Source organism: Triticum urartu, chromosome 3, assembly GCF_003073215.2.
Source record: "Triticum urartu cultivar G1812 chromosome 3, Tu2.1, whole genome shotgun sequence".
NCBI classification, from domain to species: domain Eukaryota; kingdom Viridiplantae; phylum Streptophyta; class Magnoliopsida; order Poales; family Poaceae; genus Triticum; species Triticum urartu.
In genome coordinates this window covers 47,247,292-47,265,464 of record NC_053024.1, presented here as the reverse complement: position 1 = coordinate 47,265,464, position 18,173 = coordinate 47,247,292, and the positions used below count along the sequence as shown (strand labels likewise).

General features: G+C 44.7%; 1 protein-coding gene across 1 annotated transcript; it reads right to left on the bottom strand.

The window, feature by feature from the left end:
- Positions 1 to 1,000: 1,000 nt before the first annotated feature.
- LOC125547890 lies at positions 1,001 to 5,492 on the bottom strand. The gene is made up of 13 exons (XM_048711632.1): positions 5,048 to 5,492; positions 4,849 to 4,946; positions 4,675 to 4,761; positions 4,436 to 4,583; positions 4,076 to 4,348; positions 3,728 to 3,870; positions 3,451 to 3,642; positions 3,279 to 3,369; positions 3,065 to 3,194; positions 2,388 to 2,495; positions 2,215 to 2,299; positions 1,798 to 1,868; positions 1,001 to 1,463 (listed from the first exon to the last, which is right to left on the bottom strand). The coding sequence occupies exons 1-12, from the start codon at positions 5,231 to 5,233 to the stop codon at positions 1,832 to 1,834; spliced, it is 1,578 nt and encodes a 525-aa protein (XP_048567589.1). The 5' UTR covers positions 5,234 to 5,492; the 3' UTR covers positions 1,001 to 1,463; positions 1,798 to 1,831.
- Positions 5,493 to 18,173: the final 12,681 nt, after the last annotated feature.

The following is an 18,173-nucleotide window of genomic DNA, read 5'->3' as shown; positions in this document are numbered from 1 at the left end:
TACTTTGTTGTAGGGAAAAATTGGCTTTTCGCAAAAACATTATAACCATAGAGTCTCCACCAGCCATATATGCATGTAGTAATAGCATTTACTTGTTCATTGCTCTATTGTGTTATCTTGCCAGCATATTCAATGTGCAGACTTTTCAGACAAAGGGTAAGGTGCGCTAGGTCGTTTGTCATGCACTCAGCTATGCCGTTGGAGTTGATGGACTCACTTTATCTTCCAAGTCTTCCGCTGTTATCTTATTTAGATAGCCTTAAGGCATATTTATTGTAATAAGTTCTCTTTTGAGACATTCGATGTAATAAGTGTGTGATTGCTACTCTGTTATAAATCCTTCAAGTACTGTGTGTATCAGCATTACCGATCCAGGGATGACACTTATGCACAGAGACTTGATCCATTCGGGTCGGGTCGCTACAGCATGGCACGGGAATATGGTGAAACCACTTCCCGTCAACGCTTCTCATACGTTGGAGGCCCAAGGGACAGCCTGACGGTCTATGAGGAAGCCATGATGGTGATGCGGATTGTTTTATTTTTCTTTTTCTTTTTCTTTTTCTTTTTTGCTACATGGATGGGGAGGAGATAGGCTCTGATACAATGTGAAAATCATATAAGCGTTCCTACACTCTGAAGAGAGAGCTACACCTAATCTCCAAGGCGTTTAGGTTTTATACGCTTCCAAACAAAAGCATGTAGTAAGTGTCGTGCGGCTAAAAGTTCATGTGTGTTACCCAACGATATCCAACAGATCCCAAATTACAAAGGGAAGCTATAATACAGTTTTAAAGGCCTGGTTTCAAGTAATCTGCTAGAGTTACCCTAGTACTAGTGGCATCTACATCTAAGATTCTGGTTTATGAAGTTACTAGATACTATTGCAAAGCAGGGCTCCCCTAGGCAGTTGTGCGGGATTGTACTGGTTTGTGCTCAAGTATACAGTTCCATTAAGTTTGAATCGAATGGTGAGACTGAGTGCGACCAAACCACAAACTGTGGAAGAAGGCGATCAGCATTTCTAGATGGGTCTGAAGCTACATCACCATAGAATGAAAAAGCGACATAAGCAGGTGAAGACCGAATTCAGGCAACTTAAGTGGGGGAATCCTAGCCATGCTAGATGCATAACCACCACCTGAGATACAGGTGAATTGGATTTCTTGCTATATGCAAGCTACAGAACAATTGGTTATACAACCAACATAAGCGACCATGTGACAACATTCAAACCTCCCGAGTTAGTTCACAACATTCAAACCATACTTTGTCCATGGTTCACAAAAACCTCCCAAGTTTCCATCTGGACAAAACATAACCCTAGGATTCGAATGTTGTGACTGCATCTTCAGGTAGTTGTTGCTTCTTCTGCCATTGCGTAACTTCCCTACCGCAAAAGGTTGTCAGCCCGCAACTTGGATCACACGCAACGCCAGGACGCTAGCATACCACCACCTCACCTGCCAACACAAAACATTCAGCAATGGGCCATTAGCCATTTTTTCCAAACTTTACCAAAAATCACTCTTAAGTTGCAACATATGAAAAATCACAAGAAAATCCATGCATGTATTTACTGGGTAAAACTTTACAAGGGTAACTTCTATCAACCATCTACTTACACCGAGGGTTTTTTCCATAATTTTTCAAGTTTTCAAAATTGTGTTACATATACCCGGCTTCTAAAATATTGCTCTGATGATGGTACATAACACATTTCAGTATCAGTTGTATACAAATATGGTATGCCGTTGGATCTGGGAACAATGAGCAGCAAAAGGATTAAATAAATACCTTCAAACCACTGAAACAAAAGTTCAGTAGGTCATCATGCCTGGGTATGACTCTTGCACTGAAGTTGGGACCTACATTAACCAGTTACAACAGGACCTAAGTTAGATGCCAACGGATAAACATACTAGTGCATGGAGATCAGGAGAAACAGGGCTAACTAAGGATCATGCATTAGATATATTGTTAGCCAAGTTGCCAAATCATGATAGCACTGTACAACAATCAAAAATTTCTAGCGGATCTAAAGCGTTGGTGACCTGCTAGTACTTAAACACCAAATATACTATCTTCATAAAGGAAACAACATCTAAATACTACTCCCTCTGTAAATAAATATAAGAGTGTTTAGATCACTGAAATAGTGATCTAAATGCTCTTATATTTCTTTACGGAGGGAGTATATGATAAACTCCTTACCTTGGGGCCAAATGATCTCCAATTACTTTTTCTTCTTCCTCAGTGAACATAAACCACTTGTCATTGTTCCCTGTTGTGTCAAACTCTGATACAAACATGATATTGGTAGTCACTAACTGCATAAATATACATGAGTAACATGAAAGCTTATTGCATAATAACTTCAGATGAACCTTGGCGCATTATTGAGGTCTTCTTGTAATAACCATCAAACTTCCAGTATGCAACCCCTTTGTCTTTCCTGACAGGCTTTGTCCTAAGTAGATCTCCCAGCTTCTCATCTAATATCACCACGGTTGAGGTAATAGAAGGCAATTAGTACCGCACAGCTAGCTCAGCGCCTTAACACATTACAGAATAAGATAAGCAAACAGTGTAGGGGATATAACTTCACACCATGCTGAGAAGTGTTATGTTTGAAATGGAGCCTGAGGCTGAGAATGTTCTTTAGTTACTTCACATTCAGAAAAAGACACATGGCTACATGCAACTAAGAGGCTTGGGAACAGCATACATGTTTTTTCATTCTGTTGAGCTTTAGAAAAATATTACCATGAATAATGCAGGTTTAACACTGAATTAACAAAACAGAAAGTGAATACACGCATAAAGGAGTATAAATGAATAGGCAACATTTGTAATTTGTCAAATACAAATTCAAGCTAAAGCTTGAAAGAGAGGTGCAGAAAGATACATTTGACAAAACTGCAAAACCAAGTACAGTATAAAAAGATATACTTATTTAATAAAACTGCAAAACATCAAGCATGTGGAGAGCTAATGAAGTTCAGAAAGCTAAAACAAATATAATACGAAAAGATGTAGATATATCAATTCATAATGTTCAGACCATCTACTGCTGCCTCCTTGTCTTCATTTAACTCCTTAATTTGAGAAATGAGACTCTTAATTTCTTCTCCTTTTCTCAGAAACATTGATTTATCCATCTCATTCTTTAGTCTTTCTTTAAGCTCTTTTTCCTGTAAAACCAGAGAAACCTGTTGTTTAGTACTCCAAAACTAAGTGAGTGGACGAAAAGAAAAGAGGTTGCCTGAGCTCTCAACCTTTTCCTTCGCAGCACGGATTTTTTCTCTTGCAGCAATCTTTCTCTCAGTGGCACCTTCATCTTGTTTGACAATCAAGCCCCTTAATGTTCTGAACAAAATCAAAATATAATTAATATAGGAGTAAAATAGCCAAGTGAACTACTACAGAAATACAGTAGGCAGTACTTACGCAGTAGAAAGGGTCTCATCACACAGAAAATTCAGCACATGGAGCTTTAAAGAAGGGCTCAACTTTTTATATCCTGATACCCCTTGGTTTAAACAGTCAAGAGGTAGTTCCTTCGAGATAACTGTGGATTCACTAATATATCTGCCAGTCTCAGTTATCCAAGCATCCCCATCTCTTGAATAGTCCAAAGGGCTATGAACGAAATAACCTCACTTAGTCATTTAATAATCAGATTTAAACAAAACTACAAAGAAACATCAATTCAGAATGGACGTACTTCTCTCCTCTGTCTTCTTGGAGGACAGACAGCAAACTAATGTGAAGATCAGCAACAACTGAAGGCACCACTCGGCCTTTACGGCTTCCTCCAGTTATGACTTGAAGAACTTTTTCAGGCTGTCCCTTCTTTATTTGAAACACCTGAGCAAAAAATCATTTTCTACATCATTCCATTTACACGACAAATTATATTCCAGCAGACACAAGATGACAGATCAACATGTGGAACCGTGGAAACAATAACCCATTTTCTAAAGACATACGGCATGAAAGCAATGCAATACAAACATAGTATCAAGAAAGTAAAAGCTGAAAGATTATCATTATTACTTGGTTGCATGAGTACCTCAGCAAATGTGCGGCAGAATTCATAAAACTGAATCGCAGACCCAACATCGTCGGCCTCCAGCTTGGCCCCTACAACATTAGTGACCAGAGTACCTTTGGGTAGCTCAGTTTTGGTCTTGAGCACATCAGTGCTCTCATCAGAAGCGCCCTTCTTCAGCTTCTTGTTGGCAGGAGATAAAGGAAATGCATTGAGATCAGTCCCTACATTCTCATCCCCATCAACCACTATTCCATCGGCATCATCATCTGTCCCTAGGGCCCTCTTTTGTTCCTAACAAAGGGGCCAGCAAAACAGAATCAGCAATAATGAACAACAATTACAATGTAAAACAGAGAATCACCAAACAAAGAAATGGACCTTCTTGATCTTCACGGGGAGCGAGGTCAGCGTCTGTGCAGCGGCCACCATGTCCGAGCCCTGTTTCAGCAGCTCATGGACGGAAGAGTGCCCTGTCGCCTTGGCGGCATGGGCCAGTATCCCTGTGGGAGTCTCCCCTTTCTTCTTTCTGTCAGACAAAACCAAGCTAAGTAAGAAATACACCTACTAAGCTAGAAATCCCATAATAAACGTGCATCAGCTTGGCTCTTGGGTGTAACCTGCAGAAGCTGCAGTTGCAGATGCCCCTGCATTTGGGGCAGGCCCAGCGCGCCTTCTTGGCCGCCTTCTTCGCGTCCTCGCCATACCTAAACAAGCCAAAGAAGAAAACCCAGATCAGACCAAGACGGAGACGACGATCGATTGAATCCGTGAAAGAAATCCATCCATTTTACCTGTTGGACAGGCACGTGTGGCAGAAGTGGGTTGAGCAGGGCCCCTTCCCCCCGGGCTGCTTGCAGGCCACCGCAAAGTCCGTTGTTTTCTGACGGCACTGCGAGCGCATAACGGGAAAACCAATCAGCCAGCCAAATCCGGCCCCCAGAACAGAGTGACCCGCGGGAGGGACGGTTGCAGATCCGGAACGGCGCTCACCTGGTGGCAGGTCTTGCCGTTCTCCGGGTCGTAGATCCGGCCGCCGACGGCGCGGATTCCGGGGCACGGGTTGCGCTTCCTCGGAGCCGCTTTCTTGGCCTCCTTCTCAACCTCCACCTCCGTCTGCGCCGGCACGGGCACGGCCACGCTCTTCGCGCCGCCGACGGCGCCCTTCTTCCTCCCCATGGAGACGGACGCGGTCGAGGAAAGGGGGGCAGAGGCGGATTGGAATGCGGAAATCGGAAGCTCGGGAGGCTGTGAGAGAAGGAAGGTGTTGGATTGGGGGTGATAAATTTCTTGGGGGCGGAAGGGTCAGATCAATCAATCAATCCGCCGCGCCCGGAACCCGGAGAGGCCGAGAGAGGGGAAGCGGGACGGGCGTGGTGGTGGGAAGCGAAGTGGGATGCCGTTCCCCCAGCCAGTGTGTTGCCCCGCAAATTTTGAAATTTCGCTTCTCGCCGTTGCCCATTCTCTACCGCCACCGGAGGGGGGCCTCGTTTCGCTCAAAAGCGAAGGAAAAACATTTTAAAAAATGGGGAACCTTTCCCGGGTTCAAAACAATGGGGCAAATTTTACTTTATTATTACTTCCTCCGTTTCTTTTTATCCGCATATAAAATTTGGTCAAAGCCAAACTTTGTAAAATTTGACTAACTTTGTAGAAAAAAAATATCAACATCCGCAATACTAAAGCTATGTGGTATGAACACTAATTTGCATGATGCATCTAATAATATTAATTTCATTCTGTGAATCTTGATATACTTTTTTTCTATAAACTTGGTCAAAGTTGACAAAGTTTGACATTGACCAGATTTTATATGTAGACTACCAAAAAAACAGAGAGAATACTTCTGAAATGGGTGTCGATACATCCGTATCTAGACGAATCTAAAACAATTAATTCGGGACGGAGGGAGCGTGTAATTTCTATGTATGAAGAAAGAGACTAAATATTCTTAATGGCGTAATAACATTCTAATTGTACTTTTTCTTGTGACTTGACCATATTCATTTGGATTTATGTGTTTTCTATCCCTATGGATCAAACATCAACGCTTTTGCAAAATTATGAGTTTTTCAACCATCTACCTTGCGGAGGCATCCCTATCCTATCATGTGTTTCTTTCGTTCCTACGTTTTTAGGATCCTGCAAATCAAAGAGGCCCTAAGAGTGTGTTTGGTTAGTAACTAATTTGGTGAACAGGTGATTGGTACAATATGATTTCCCGTAGCACAAACACATACGGTTCCGCATGTCCTCCGATGGCATCTTCCATCAAGAGTCTTCATCTCGGCACTCACTTTCAATCAAGGTTGTCAGAATCGCGATTTTAAATTGAATCGGAGCTCCGATGGTAGGATCGTAAATCGTCGAACTTAACTATTAGGATCGTAGAAACGTAGATTCTGTGAACTAAAATTGTAGAATCGGAGAGGTCTGTTTGGATCATAAAGTCGTAGAATCTTACAACAGAATCGTGATTTCTGACAACCTTGCTCCCAATCTCTCCCCGGGACTGCGGATCACCTCGCGTTGGTCCTCATCGGGGCTTACATCATCTTGGAGGAAGGCGGAATACATTGACACGTGAGCTACACAAAAATGACAATTTTCAGATTTTGAAAACATGAACAGTGCATGTAATGTTCGCTAAAGAAAACAAATTGTTCTCAGTTTTTGTGTAGCTCATGTAACAATGTATTTTCTCATACAAATTTACACATGTGTAGTACAAATCCATCTTTCTGCAAAAAAAAAGTACAAATCCATCTTACAATGTGTAAAAAAAGAAGAGTCCTAAAACTATTCAAGTGGTGTTAAGTTAGTCTTAATACTATGAAAATCCACGCTCGAGTCCTGAAAGTTTGTTAAGTGTGCCACACGTAGTCTTATCCGTGTTGCACCATCTTTCACTTGCAGTGGTGGCAGGTTGATTACTTTCATGTGGTGACATTTTGCACAAAAACCTCAAAACGTCATCTGTGCTATTTTTGTGGCACTCCACTTTACACAAAATCTGCCCACATGTCGTCTAGCCATCAACCTAATCAAGTCATCCATCTCATTTCTTGTTTTTCTATTTCTATAAATCTAACATCAATTGTCGGTGTCAAAACCGGCGGATCTCGGGTAGGGGGTCCCAAACTGTGCGTCAAGGCCGGATGGTAACAGGAGACAAGGGACACGATGTTTTTACCCAGGTTCGGGCCCTCTCGATGGAGGTAATACCCTACTCCTGCTTCATTAATATTGATGATATGGGTAGTACAAGAGTAGATCTACCACGAGATCAAGGAGGCTAAACCCTAGAAGCTAGCCTATGGTATGATTGTTGTATATGGAGTTGATGTCCTACGGACTACAACCCTCCGGTTTATATAGACACCGGATAGGGTTAGGGTTACACAGAGTCGGTTACAATGGTAGGAGATCTTGAATATCCGCATCGCCAAGCTTGCCTTCCACGCCAAGGAAAGTCCCATCCGGACACGTGACGAAGTCTTCAATCTTGTATCTTCATAGTCCTGGAGTCCGGCTGAAGGTATAGTCCGGCTACCCGAACACCCCCTAATCCAGGACTCCCTCAGTAGCCCCTGAACCAGGCTTCAATGACGACGAGTTCGGCGCGCAGATTGTCTTCGGTATTGCAAGGCGTGTTCCTCCTCCAAGTCCTTCATAGAAGATTGTAAACACCAAGAGTAGTGTCCGGCTCTGCAAAATAAGTTTCCACATATTGCCATAGAGAGAATAATATTAACACAAATCAAATCTGCTGACGTATTCCGCAGTGCGTCATCACACTACGGCCAAGTCCTTTACTCGAATCGTTTTTACTTTTCCACCTCAGCACGTTTTGCGAGGCGGTTTCCTTGGCACGTCTTGTCAAAGCAGAGATCGTGTACCCCCTTTTACGGGATTCTCATCAATACGGACGTGGGTAACCCAACCGCGCCTGTTAGCATGTTTCCTCGATTAAAGACGAGTCTCGAACGGTTACGGGGAGGGCTCTTGGTATTCAACCTCTTATAAAGAGACCAAGGCCTTACTCCTTTTTTCAATCTCAAGCGAGTTCGCCGGTCGCCTCGAGTTCCAACACCCTAGGCTCCAGATTCCAGGCGCTTCGGACCTTCGACAATGTCCGGTTCTGACCTTCAAGGCCGATGGACGCCCTCCGCCGTCACGGAGGAGGACGTACTAAAGTTGAGGGAGGCTAAGTTCCTGACCGGCGAAATTTCGCATAGGTTGCCTGCTCAAGGGCAGGTCATTCCCAGTCCCCAGCCCGGTGAGAGCGTGGTGTTCATGTCTCACTTCCTTCGGGGGTTGGGCTTCCCAATGGATCCCTTTGTGAGGGGACTGCTGTTTTATTACGGGCTGGAATTCCATGACTTAGCTCCAGAGTCCATCCTCCATATCTCCTCGTTTATTGTCGTGTGTGAAGCGTTCCTCCGTGTTACCCCTCATTTCGGATTATGGCTCAAGACCTTCAAAGTGGAGCCGAAGATGATCAAGGGACGGCACGCGGAGTGCGGAGGCGCTGTTATAAGCAAAAATGCTGATGCTCCATGGCCCAAGGGCTCTTTTCAAGAGGAGCTAGGCTTGTGGCAACGAGAGTGGTTTTATATCACCGCTCCCCGGAGCACCAAGTGGGTGGCGCCTCCTGCCTTTCGCTCGGGTCCCCCACCACGGCTAGCGTCATGGGTCAACAGGGGGTTAGATTGGGGTTTGCCCAAAGACGTGCCCTTGTTACAGGGCCGCATTAAGGATCTCTTGGAAGGAGACCTCAGCCTGGTCAAGGTGACGCAGGTCATGTTGATTCGCTGAATATTGCCCGGCAAACGTCGCTCCCTTCGCCTGTGGGAGTTTAATCCAGAGGGACCGCGAGCTCTCCAGAATTTCATGGGCGCAACGCCCGCGGAGATGTATAAATTGTTCTTCGGATCACAAGAGATGTGTCCAGATTTAACCGAGGACGCAGGCCTAAGCTGCAATCGCCCGGATACTCAAGTAAGCAACCTTGTGCCCGGACCTTCTATCCGTATAATTGTCATAAACTTGCCCCTAAAAGAGTCGTCATTTTAAACAGGAGTGGATAGCGAAGGCAAAACTGATCAGGTGTCCGGCTCCCCTTCCCGAAACCAGGCCGGATCCCATGCTGGTCAGGATGCTGGAGATAATGCCTTTGGAGGGAAGCAAGGGGGAGGACAAGGAAACTATGGCCTCCTCGAAGGAGGCTGCTCCGAAGGGAGGAACCGACAATTCCTCTCCTAAGGGGAAGAAGAGAGCCGCCTCTGACGACCCAGAAACCATGGCCTCGAAGCGGGGGGAAAAATCCTCGTCAGAGGGTCCGACGCCAGGGAGTTCCTCGGCCGGACTACGCCCTCAAGGGGATCAGCCCTCCAGCGAGCCGTAAGTAGAGAAAGATTTTCCTTTTGAGGGATGAGGGAAACCCTTGATTTACATCTGAGAAGATTAACCGAATTTTTACCTTGTAGCTCGGAGCTCAGCCCTTCTCAGCAGAGCTCGTCTTCGGGGGATCTCCTTCAGGAGATGATGGAGAGCGGGACGCCTCCCCCTGCCGCGTCGCCTAGCGAGGCGGGCGACCCTGAGGTGTCGTCGCGGAGGGTTTCTCTGAATCCGGCAGGGGCGGAAGATAGCTATGTGGCCCCCCGAGGTTCTCCGCGTCCGGCCTTCGAAAGAGGTCGTGGGACAAGTCCGGCACCGTCTGGTGCTCGGCCGGAGGAGCTAAAGATTCTGCTGGGGGCGAGCTTCTATCTCGGAGGAGCACCGTGTATTGATGGGCACGGTGATTGAAAGGATCTCATCCGCAGAGAGCGGATTGCATGAGGCCGTCAAAAGTTTACTGACGGGTTTTGAGGTACATTAGATAATGTACACTTTTGTCAGTTGCGCATGAATAAGATGCGCCCTGTGTAGATAGTAGCCCCTGAGACTCTGCGCGTCGTCAAGAAATGACGGCACGCGGAGGATCATAATCCCAGGTCTAAGATGTCGCCTTTGAATGTAGGCGGCAGGGTGTCCGGAATCGAGCCGAACTGATGATTTTGCCGAACTAAAGCGGCAACTGGACGTGGCAGATGCCGACATCGCGCTTGTCAACAAGTGGCTTGATGAGGCTCAAGGTATGTAATTCCTCGGGCGTGTTGGAAATATGCCCTAGAGGAAATAATAAATTGATTATTATTATATTTCCTTGTTCATGATAATCGTTTATTATCCATGCTAGAATTGTATTTATAGGAAACTCAGATACATGTGTGGATACATAGACAACACCATGTCCCTAGTAAGCCTCTAGTTGACTACTCGTTGATCAATAGATGGTTACGGTTTCCTGACCATGGACATTGGATGTCATTGATAACAGGATCACATCATTAGGAGAATGATGTGATGGACAAGACCCAATCCTAAGCCTAGCTCATGTAGTTCGTATGCTAAAGCTTTTCTAATGTCAAGTATCATTTCCTTAGACCATGAGATTGTGCAACTCCCGGATACCGTAGGAGTGCTTTGGGTGTGCCAAACGTCACAACGTAACTGGGTGGCTATAAAGGTACACTACAGGTATCTCCGAAAGTGTCTGTTGGGTTGGCACGAATCGAGACTGGGATTTGTCACTCCGTGTAAACGGAGAGGTATCTCTGGGCCCACTCGGTAGGACATCATCATAATGTGCACAATGTGATCAAGGAGTTGATCACGGGATGATGTGTTATGGAACGAGTAAAGAGACTTGCCGGTAACGAGGGTGAACAAGGTATCGGGATACCGATGATCGAATCTCGGGCAAGTGTCGTACCGCTAGACAAAGGGAATTGTATACGGATTGATTAAGTACATGACATCGTGGTTCATCCGATGAGATCATCGTGGAGCATGTGGGAGCCAACATGGGTATTCAGATCCCGCTGTTGGTTATTGACCGGAGAACGTCTCGGTCATGTCTGCATGGTTCCCGAACCCGTAGGGTCTACACACTTAAGGTTCGATGACGCTAGGGTTATAGGGAATAGATATACGTGGTTACCGAATGTTGTTCGGAGTCCCGGATGAGATCCCGGACGTCACGAGGAGTTCCGGAGGTAAAGATTTATATATGGGAAGTCCTGTTTTGGTCACCGGAAAAGTTTCGGGTTTTATCGGTAACGTACCGGGACCACCGGGAGGGTCCCGGGGGGTCCACCAAGTGGGGCCACAAGCCCCGGAGGGCTACATGGGCCAAGTGTGGGAGGGGACCATGAAGGAAATATGCCCTAGAGGCAATAATAAAGTTATTATTTTTTTCCTTATAATCATGATAAATGTTTATTATTCATGCTAGAATTGTATTAACCGGAAACATAATACATGTGTGAATACATAGACAAACAAAGTGTCACTAGTATGCCTCTACTTGACTAGCTCGTTAATCAAAGATGGTTATGTTTCCTAACCATGAACAATGAGTTGTTATTTGATTAACGAGGTCACATCATTAGTTGAATGATCTGATTGACATGACCCATTCCATTAGCTTAGCACCCGATCGTTTAGTATGTTGCTATTGCTTTCTTCATGACTTATACATGTTCCTGTAACTATGAGATTATGCAACTCCCGTTTACCGGAGGAACACTTTGGGTGCTACCAAACGTCACAACGTAACTGGGTGATTATAAAGGAGCATTACAGGTGTCTCCAAAGGTAGATGTTGGGTTGGTGTATTTCGAGATTAGGTTTTGTCACTCCGACGATTGTCGGAGAGGTATCTCTGGGCCCTCTCGGTAATGCACATCACTTAAGCCTTGCAAGCATTGCAACTAAATGAGTTAGTTGCGGGATGATGTATTACAGAACGAGTAAAGAGACTTGCCGGTAACGAGATTGAACTAGGTATTGATACCGACGATCGAATCTCGGGCAAGTAACATACCGATGACAAAGGGAACAACGTATGTTGTTATGCGGTCTGACCGATAAAGATCTTCGTAGAATATGTAGGAGCCAATATGGGCATCCAGGTCCCGCTATTGGTTATTGACCGGAGACGTGTCTCGGTCATGTCTACATTGTTCTCGAACCCGTAGGGTCCGCACACTTAAGGTTACGATGACAGTTATATTATGAGTTTATGCATTTTGATGTACCGAAGGTTGTTCGGAGTCCCGGATGTGATCACGGACATGACGAGGAGTCTCGAAATGGTCGAGACGTAAAGATTGATATATTGGAAGCCTATGTTTGGATATCGGAAGTGTTCCGGGTGAAATCGGGATTTTACCGGAGTACCGGGAGGTTACCGGAACCCCCCGGGAGCTTATGGGCCTTAATGGGCTTTAGTGGAAAGGAGAAAGGGGCAGCCCAAGGTGGCCGTGCGCCTCCCCCCTCCCCTAGTCCTATTAGGACTAGGAGAGGTGGCCGGCCTCTCTCTCTTTTCCCCCTCCGCGAATCCTATTCCAACTAGGATTGGGGGGAGAATCCTACTCCCAGAGGGAGTGGGACTCTCCTGGCGCACCCCTTGTGACCGGCCAGCCTCCCCCCTTTGGTCCTTTATATACTGAGCTAGAGGCACCCTAGAACACACAAGTTGATCAAGTTGATCGTCTCTTAGCCGTGTGCGGTGCCCCCCTCCACCATAGTCCACCTCGATAATACTGTAGCGGTGCTTAGGCGAAGCCCTGCGTCGGTAGAACATCAACATCGTCACCACGTCGTCGTGCTGACGAAACTCTCCCTCAACACTCGGCTAGATCGGAGTTAGAGGGACGTCATCGGGCTGAACGTGTGCTTAACTCGGAGGTGCCGCGCGTTCGGTACTTGATCGGTCGGATCGTGAAGCCGTACGACTACATCAACCGCGTTGTGCTAACGCTTCCGCTTTCGGTCTACGAGGGTACGTGGACAACACTCTCCCCTCTCGTTGCTATGCATCACCATGATCTTGCGTGTGCGTAGGGAATTTTTTTGAAATTACTACTTCGAAACCCAACAGTGGCATCCGAGCCTAGGTTATTTATGTTGATGTTATATGCACGAGTAGAACACAAGTGAGTTGTGGGCGATATAAGTCATACTGCCTACCAGCATGTCATACTTTGGTTCGGCGGCATTGTTGGACGAGACGACCCGGACCAACCTTACGCGTACGCTTACGCGAGACCGGTTCCCCCGACGTGCTTTCCACACAGGTGGCTTGCGGGCGACTGTCTCTCCAACTTTAGTTGAACCAAGTATGGCTACGCCCAGTCCTTGCGAAGGTTAAAACGGAGTATATTTGACAAACTATCATTGTGGTTTTAATGTGTAGGTGAGATTGGTTCTTGCTTAAGCCCGTAGCAACCACATAAAACTTGCAACAACAAAGTAGAGGACGTCTAACTTGTTTTTGCAGGGCATGTTGTGATGTGATATGGTCAAGACATGATGCTGAATTTTATTGTATGAGATGATCATGTTTTGTAACCGAGTTATCGGCAACTGGCAGGAGCCATATGGTTGTTGCTTTATTCTATGCAATGAAATCGCGATGTAATGCTTTACTTTATTACTAAGCGGTAGTGATAGTCGTGGAAGCATAAACTTGGCGAGACGACAACGATGCTACGATGGAGATCAAGGTGTCACGCCGGTGACGATGGTGATCACGACGGTGCTTCAGAGATGGAGATCACAAGCACAAGATGATGATGGCCATATCATATCACTTATATTGATTGCATGTGATGTTTATCCTTTTATGCATCTTATCTTGCTTTGATTGACGGTAGCATTATAAGATGATCTCTCACTAAATTATCAAGAAGTGTTCTCCCTGAGTATGCACCGTTGCGAAAGTTCTTTGTGCTGAGACACCACGTGATGATCGGGTGTGATAGGTTCTACGTTCAAATACAACGGGTGCAAAACAGTTGCACACGCGGAATACTCAGGTTATACTTGACGAGCCAAGCATATACAGATATGGCCTCGGAACACGGAGACCGAAAGGTCGAGCGTGAATCATATAGTAGATATGATCAACATAACGATGTTCACCATTGAAAACTACTCCATCTCACGTGATGATCGGTTATGGTTTAGTTGATTTGGATCACGTAATCACTTAGAGGATTAGAGGGATGTCTATCTAAGTGGGAGTTCTTTAACTTGATTAACTGAACTTAAATTTATCATGAAACTTAGTACCTGATTACTATCTTGCTTGTTTATGTTTGATTGTAGATAGATGGCTCATGCTGTTGTTCCGTTGAATTTTAATGCGTTCCTTGAGAAAGCAAAGTTGAAAGATGATGGTAGCAATTACACGGACTGGGTCCGTAACTTGAGGATTATCCTCATTGCTGCACAGAAGAATTACGTCCTGGAAGCACCGCTGGGTGCCAGGCCTGCTGCAGGAGCAACGCCGAATGTTATGAACGTCTGGCAGAGCAAAGCTGATGACTACTCGATAGTTCAGTGTGCCATGCTTTACGGCTTAGAATCGGGACTTCAACAACGTTTTGAACGTCATGGAGCATATGAGATGTTTCAGGAGTTGAAGTTAATATTTCAAGCAAATGCCCGGATTGAGAGATATGAAGTCTCCAATAAGTTCTATAGCTGCAAGATGGAGGAGAACAGTTCTGTCAGTGAGCATATACTCAAAATGTCTGGGTATAATAATCACTTGATTCAATTGGGAGTTAATCTTCCAGATGATTGCGTCATTGACAGAATTCTTCAATCACTGCCACCAAGCTACAAGAGCTTCGTGATGAACTATAATATGCAAGGGATGAACAAGACTATTCCCGAGCTCTTCGCAATGCTGAAAGCTGCGGAGGTAGAAATCAAGAAGGAGCATCAAGTGTTGATGGTCAACAAGACCACTAGTTTCAAGAAAAAGGGCAAAGGGAAGAAGAAGGGGAACTTCAAAAAGAACGGCAAGCAAGTTGCTACTCAAGAGAAGAAACCCAAACCTGGACCTAAGCCTGAAACTGAGTGCTTCTATTGCAAGCAGACTGGTCACTGGAAGCGGAACTGCCCCAAGTATTTGGCGGATAAGAAGGATGGCAAGGTGAACAAAGGTATATGTGATATAAATGTTATTGATGTGTACCTTACTAATGCTCGCAGTAGCACCTGGGTATTTGATACTGGTTCTGTTGCTAATATTTGCAACTCGAAACAGGGGCTGCGGATTAAGCGAAGATTGGCTAAGGACGAGGTGACGATGCGCGTGGGAAACGGTTCCAAAGTCGATGTGATCGCGGTCGGCACGCTACCTCTACATCTACCTTCAGGATTAATATTAGACCTAAATAATTGTTATTTGGTGCCAGCATTGAGCATGAACATTATATCTGGATCTTGTTTAATGCGAGACGGTTATTCATTTAAATCAGAGAATAATGGTTGTTCTATTTATATGAGTAATATCTTTTATGGTCATGCACCCTTGAAGAGTGGTCTATTCTTGTTGAATCTCGATAGTAGTAACACACATATTCATAATGTTGAAGCCAAAAGATGCAGAGTTGATAATGATAGTGCAACTTATTTATGGCACTGCCGTTTAGGTCATATCGGTGTAAAGCGCATGAAGAAACTCCATTCTGATGGACTTTTGGAACCACTTGATTATGAATCACTTGGTACTTGCGAACCGTGCCTCATAGGCAAGATGACCAAAACGCCGTTCTCCGGTACTATGGAGAGAGCAACAGATTTGTTGGAAATCATACATACAGATGTATGTGGTCCGATGAATATTGAGGCTCGTGGCGGATATCGTTATTTTCTCACCTTCACAGATGATTTAAGCAGATATGGGTATATCTACTTAATAAAACATAAGTCTGAAACATTTGAAAAGTTCAAAGAATTTCAGAGTGAAGTTGAAAATCATCGTAACAAGAAAAGAAAGTTTCTACGATCTGATCGTGGAGGAGAATATTTGAGTTACGAGTTTGGTGTACATTTGAAAAATTGTGGAATAGTTTCGCAACTAACGCCACCCGGAACACCTCAGCGTAATGGTGTGTCCGAACGTCGTAATCGTACTTTACTGGATATGGTGCGATCTATGATGTCTCTTACTGATTTACCGCTATCGTTTTGGGGATACGCTCTAGAAACGGCCGCATTCACGTTAAATAGGGCACCATCAAAATCCGTTGAGACGACGCCTTATGAACTGTGGTTTGGCAAGAAACCAAAGTTGTCGTTTCTGAAAGTTTGGGGCTGCGATGCTTATGTGAAAAAGCTTCAACCTGATAAGCTCGAACCCAAATCGGAGAAATGTGTCTTCATAGGATATCCAAAGGAAACTATTGGATACACCTTCTATCACAGATCCGAAGGCAAGACTTTTGTTGCTAAATTCGGAAACTTTCTAGAGAAGGAGTTTCTCTTGAAAGAAGTGAGTGGGAGGAAAGTAGAACTTGACGAGGTAACTGTACCTGCTCCCTTATTGGAAAGTAGTACATCACATAAAACTGTTTCGGTGACACCTACACCAGTTAGTGAGGAAGCTAATGATAATGATCATGAAACTTCAGATCAAGATACTACGGAACCTCGTAGATCAACCAGAGTGAGATCCGCACCAGAGTGGTACGGTAATCCTGTTCTGGAAGTCATGCTACTAGATCATGATGAACCTACGAACTATGAAGAAGCGATGGTGAGCCCAGATTCCGCAAAATGGCTTGAAGCCATGAAATCTGAGATGGGATCCATGTATGAGAACAAAGTATGGACTTTGGTTGACTTGCCCGATGATCGGCAAGCAATTGAGAATAAATGGATCTTCAAGAAGAAGACTGACGCTGACGGTAATGTTACTGTCTACAAAGCTCGACTTGTCGCAAAAGGTTTTCGACAAGTTCAAGGGGTTGACTACGATGAGACCTTCTCACCCGTAGCGATGCTTAAGTCTGTTCGAATCATGTTAGCAATTGCCGCATTTTATGATTATGAAATTTGGCAAATGGATGTCAAAACTGCATTCCTGAATGGATTTCTGGAAGAAGAGTTGTATATGATGCAACCAGAAGGTTTTGTCGATCCAAAAGGAGCTAACAAAGTGTGCAAGCTCCAGCGATCCATTTATGGACTGGTGCAAGCCTCTCGGAGTTGGAATAAACGTTTTGATAGTGTGATCAAAGCATTTGGTTTTATATAGACTTTTGGAGAAGCCTGTATTTACAAGAAAGTGAGTGGGAGCTCTGTAGCATTTCTGATATTATATGTGGATGACATATTGTTAATTGGAAATGATATAGAATTTCTGGATAGCATAAAGGGATACTTGAATAAGAGTTTTTCAATGAAAGACCTCGGTGAAGCTGCTTACATATTAGGCATTAAGATCTATAGAGATAGATCAAGACGCTTAATTGGACTTTCACAAACAACATACCTTGAAATTTTTTTGAAGAAGTTCAAAATGGATCAAGCAAAGAAAGGATTCTTGCCTGTGTTACAAGGTGTGAAATTGAGTAAGACTCAATGCCCGACCACTACAGAAGATAGAGAGAATATGAAAGATGTTCCCTATGCATCAGCGATAGGATCTATCATGTATGCAATGCTGTGTACCAGACCTGATGTGTGCCTTGCTATAAGTCTAGCAGGGAGGTACCAAAGTAATCCAGGAGTGGATCACTGGACAGCGGTCAAGAACATCCTGAAATACCTGAAAAGGACTAAGGATATGCTTCTCGTATATGGAGGTGACAAAGAGCTCGTCGTAAAAGGTTACGTAGATGCAAGCTTTGACACTGATCCAGACGATTCTAAATCGCAAACCGGATACGTGTTTACATTAAACGGTGGAGCTGTCAGTTGGTGCAGTTCTAAACAAAGCATCGTAGCGGGATCTACATGTGAAGCGGAGTACATAGCTGCTTCGGAAGCAGCAAACGAAGGAGTCTGGATGAAGGAGTTCATATCCGATCTAGGTGTCATACCTAGTGCATCGGGTCCAATGAAAATCTTTTGTGACAATACTGGTGCAATTGCCTTGGCAAAGGAATCCAGATTTCACAAAAGGACCAAGCACATCAAGAGACGCTTCAATTCCATCCGGGATCTAGTCCAGGTGGGAGACATAGAGATTTGCAAGATACATATGGATCTG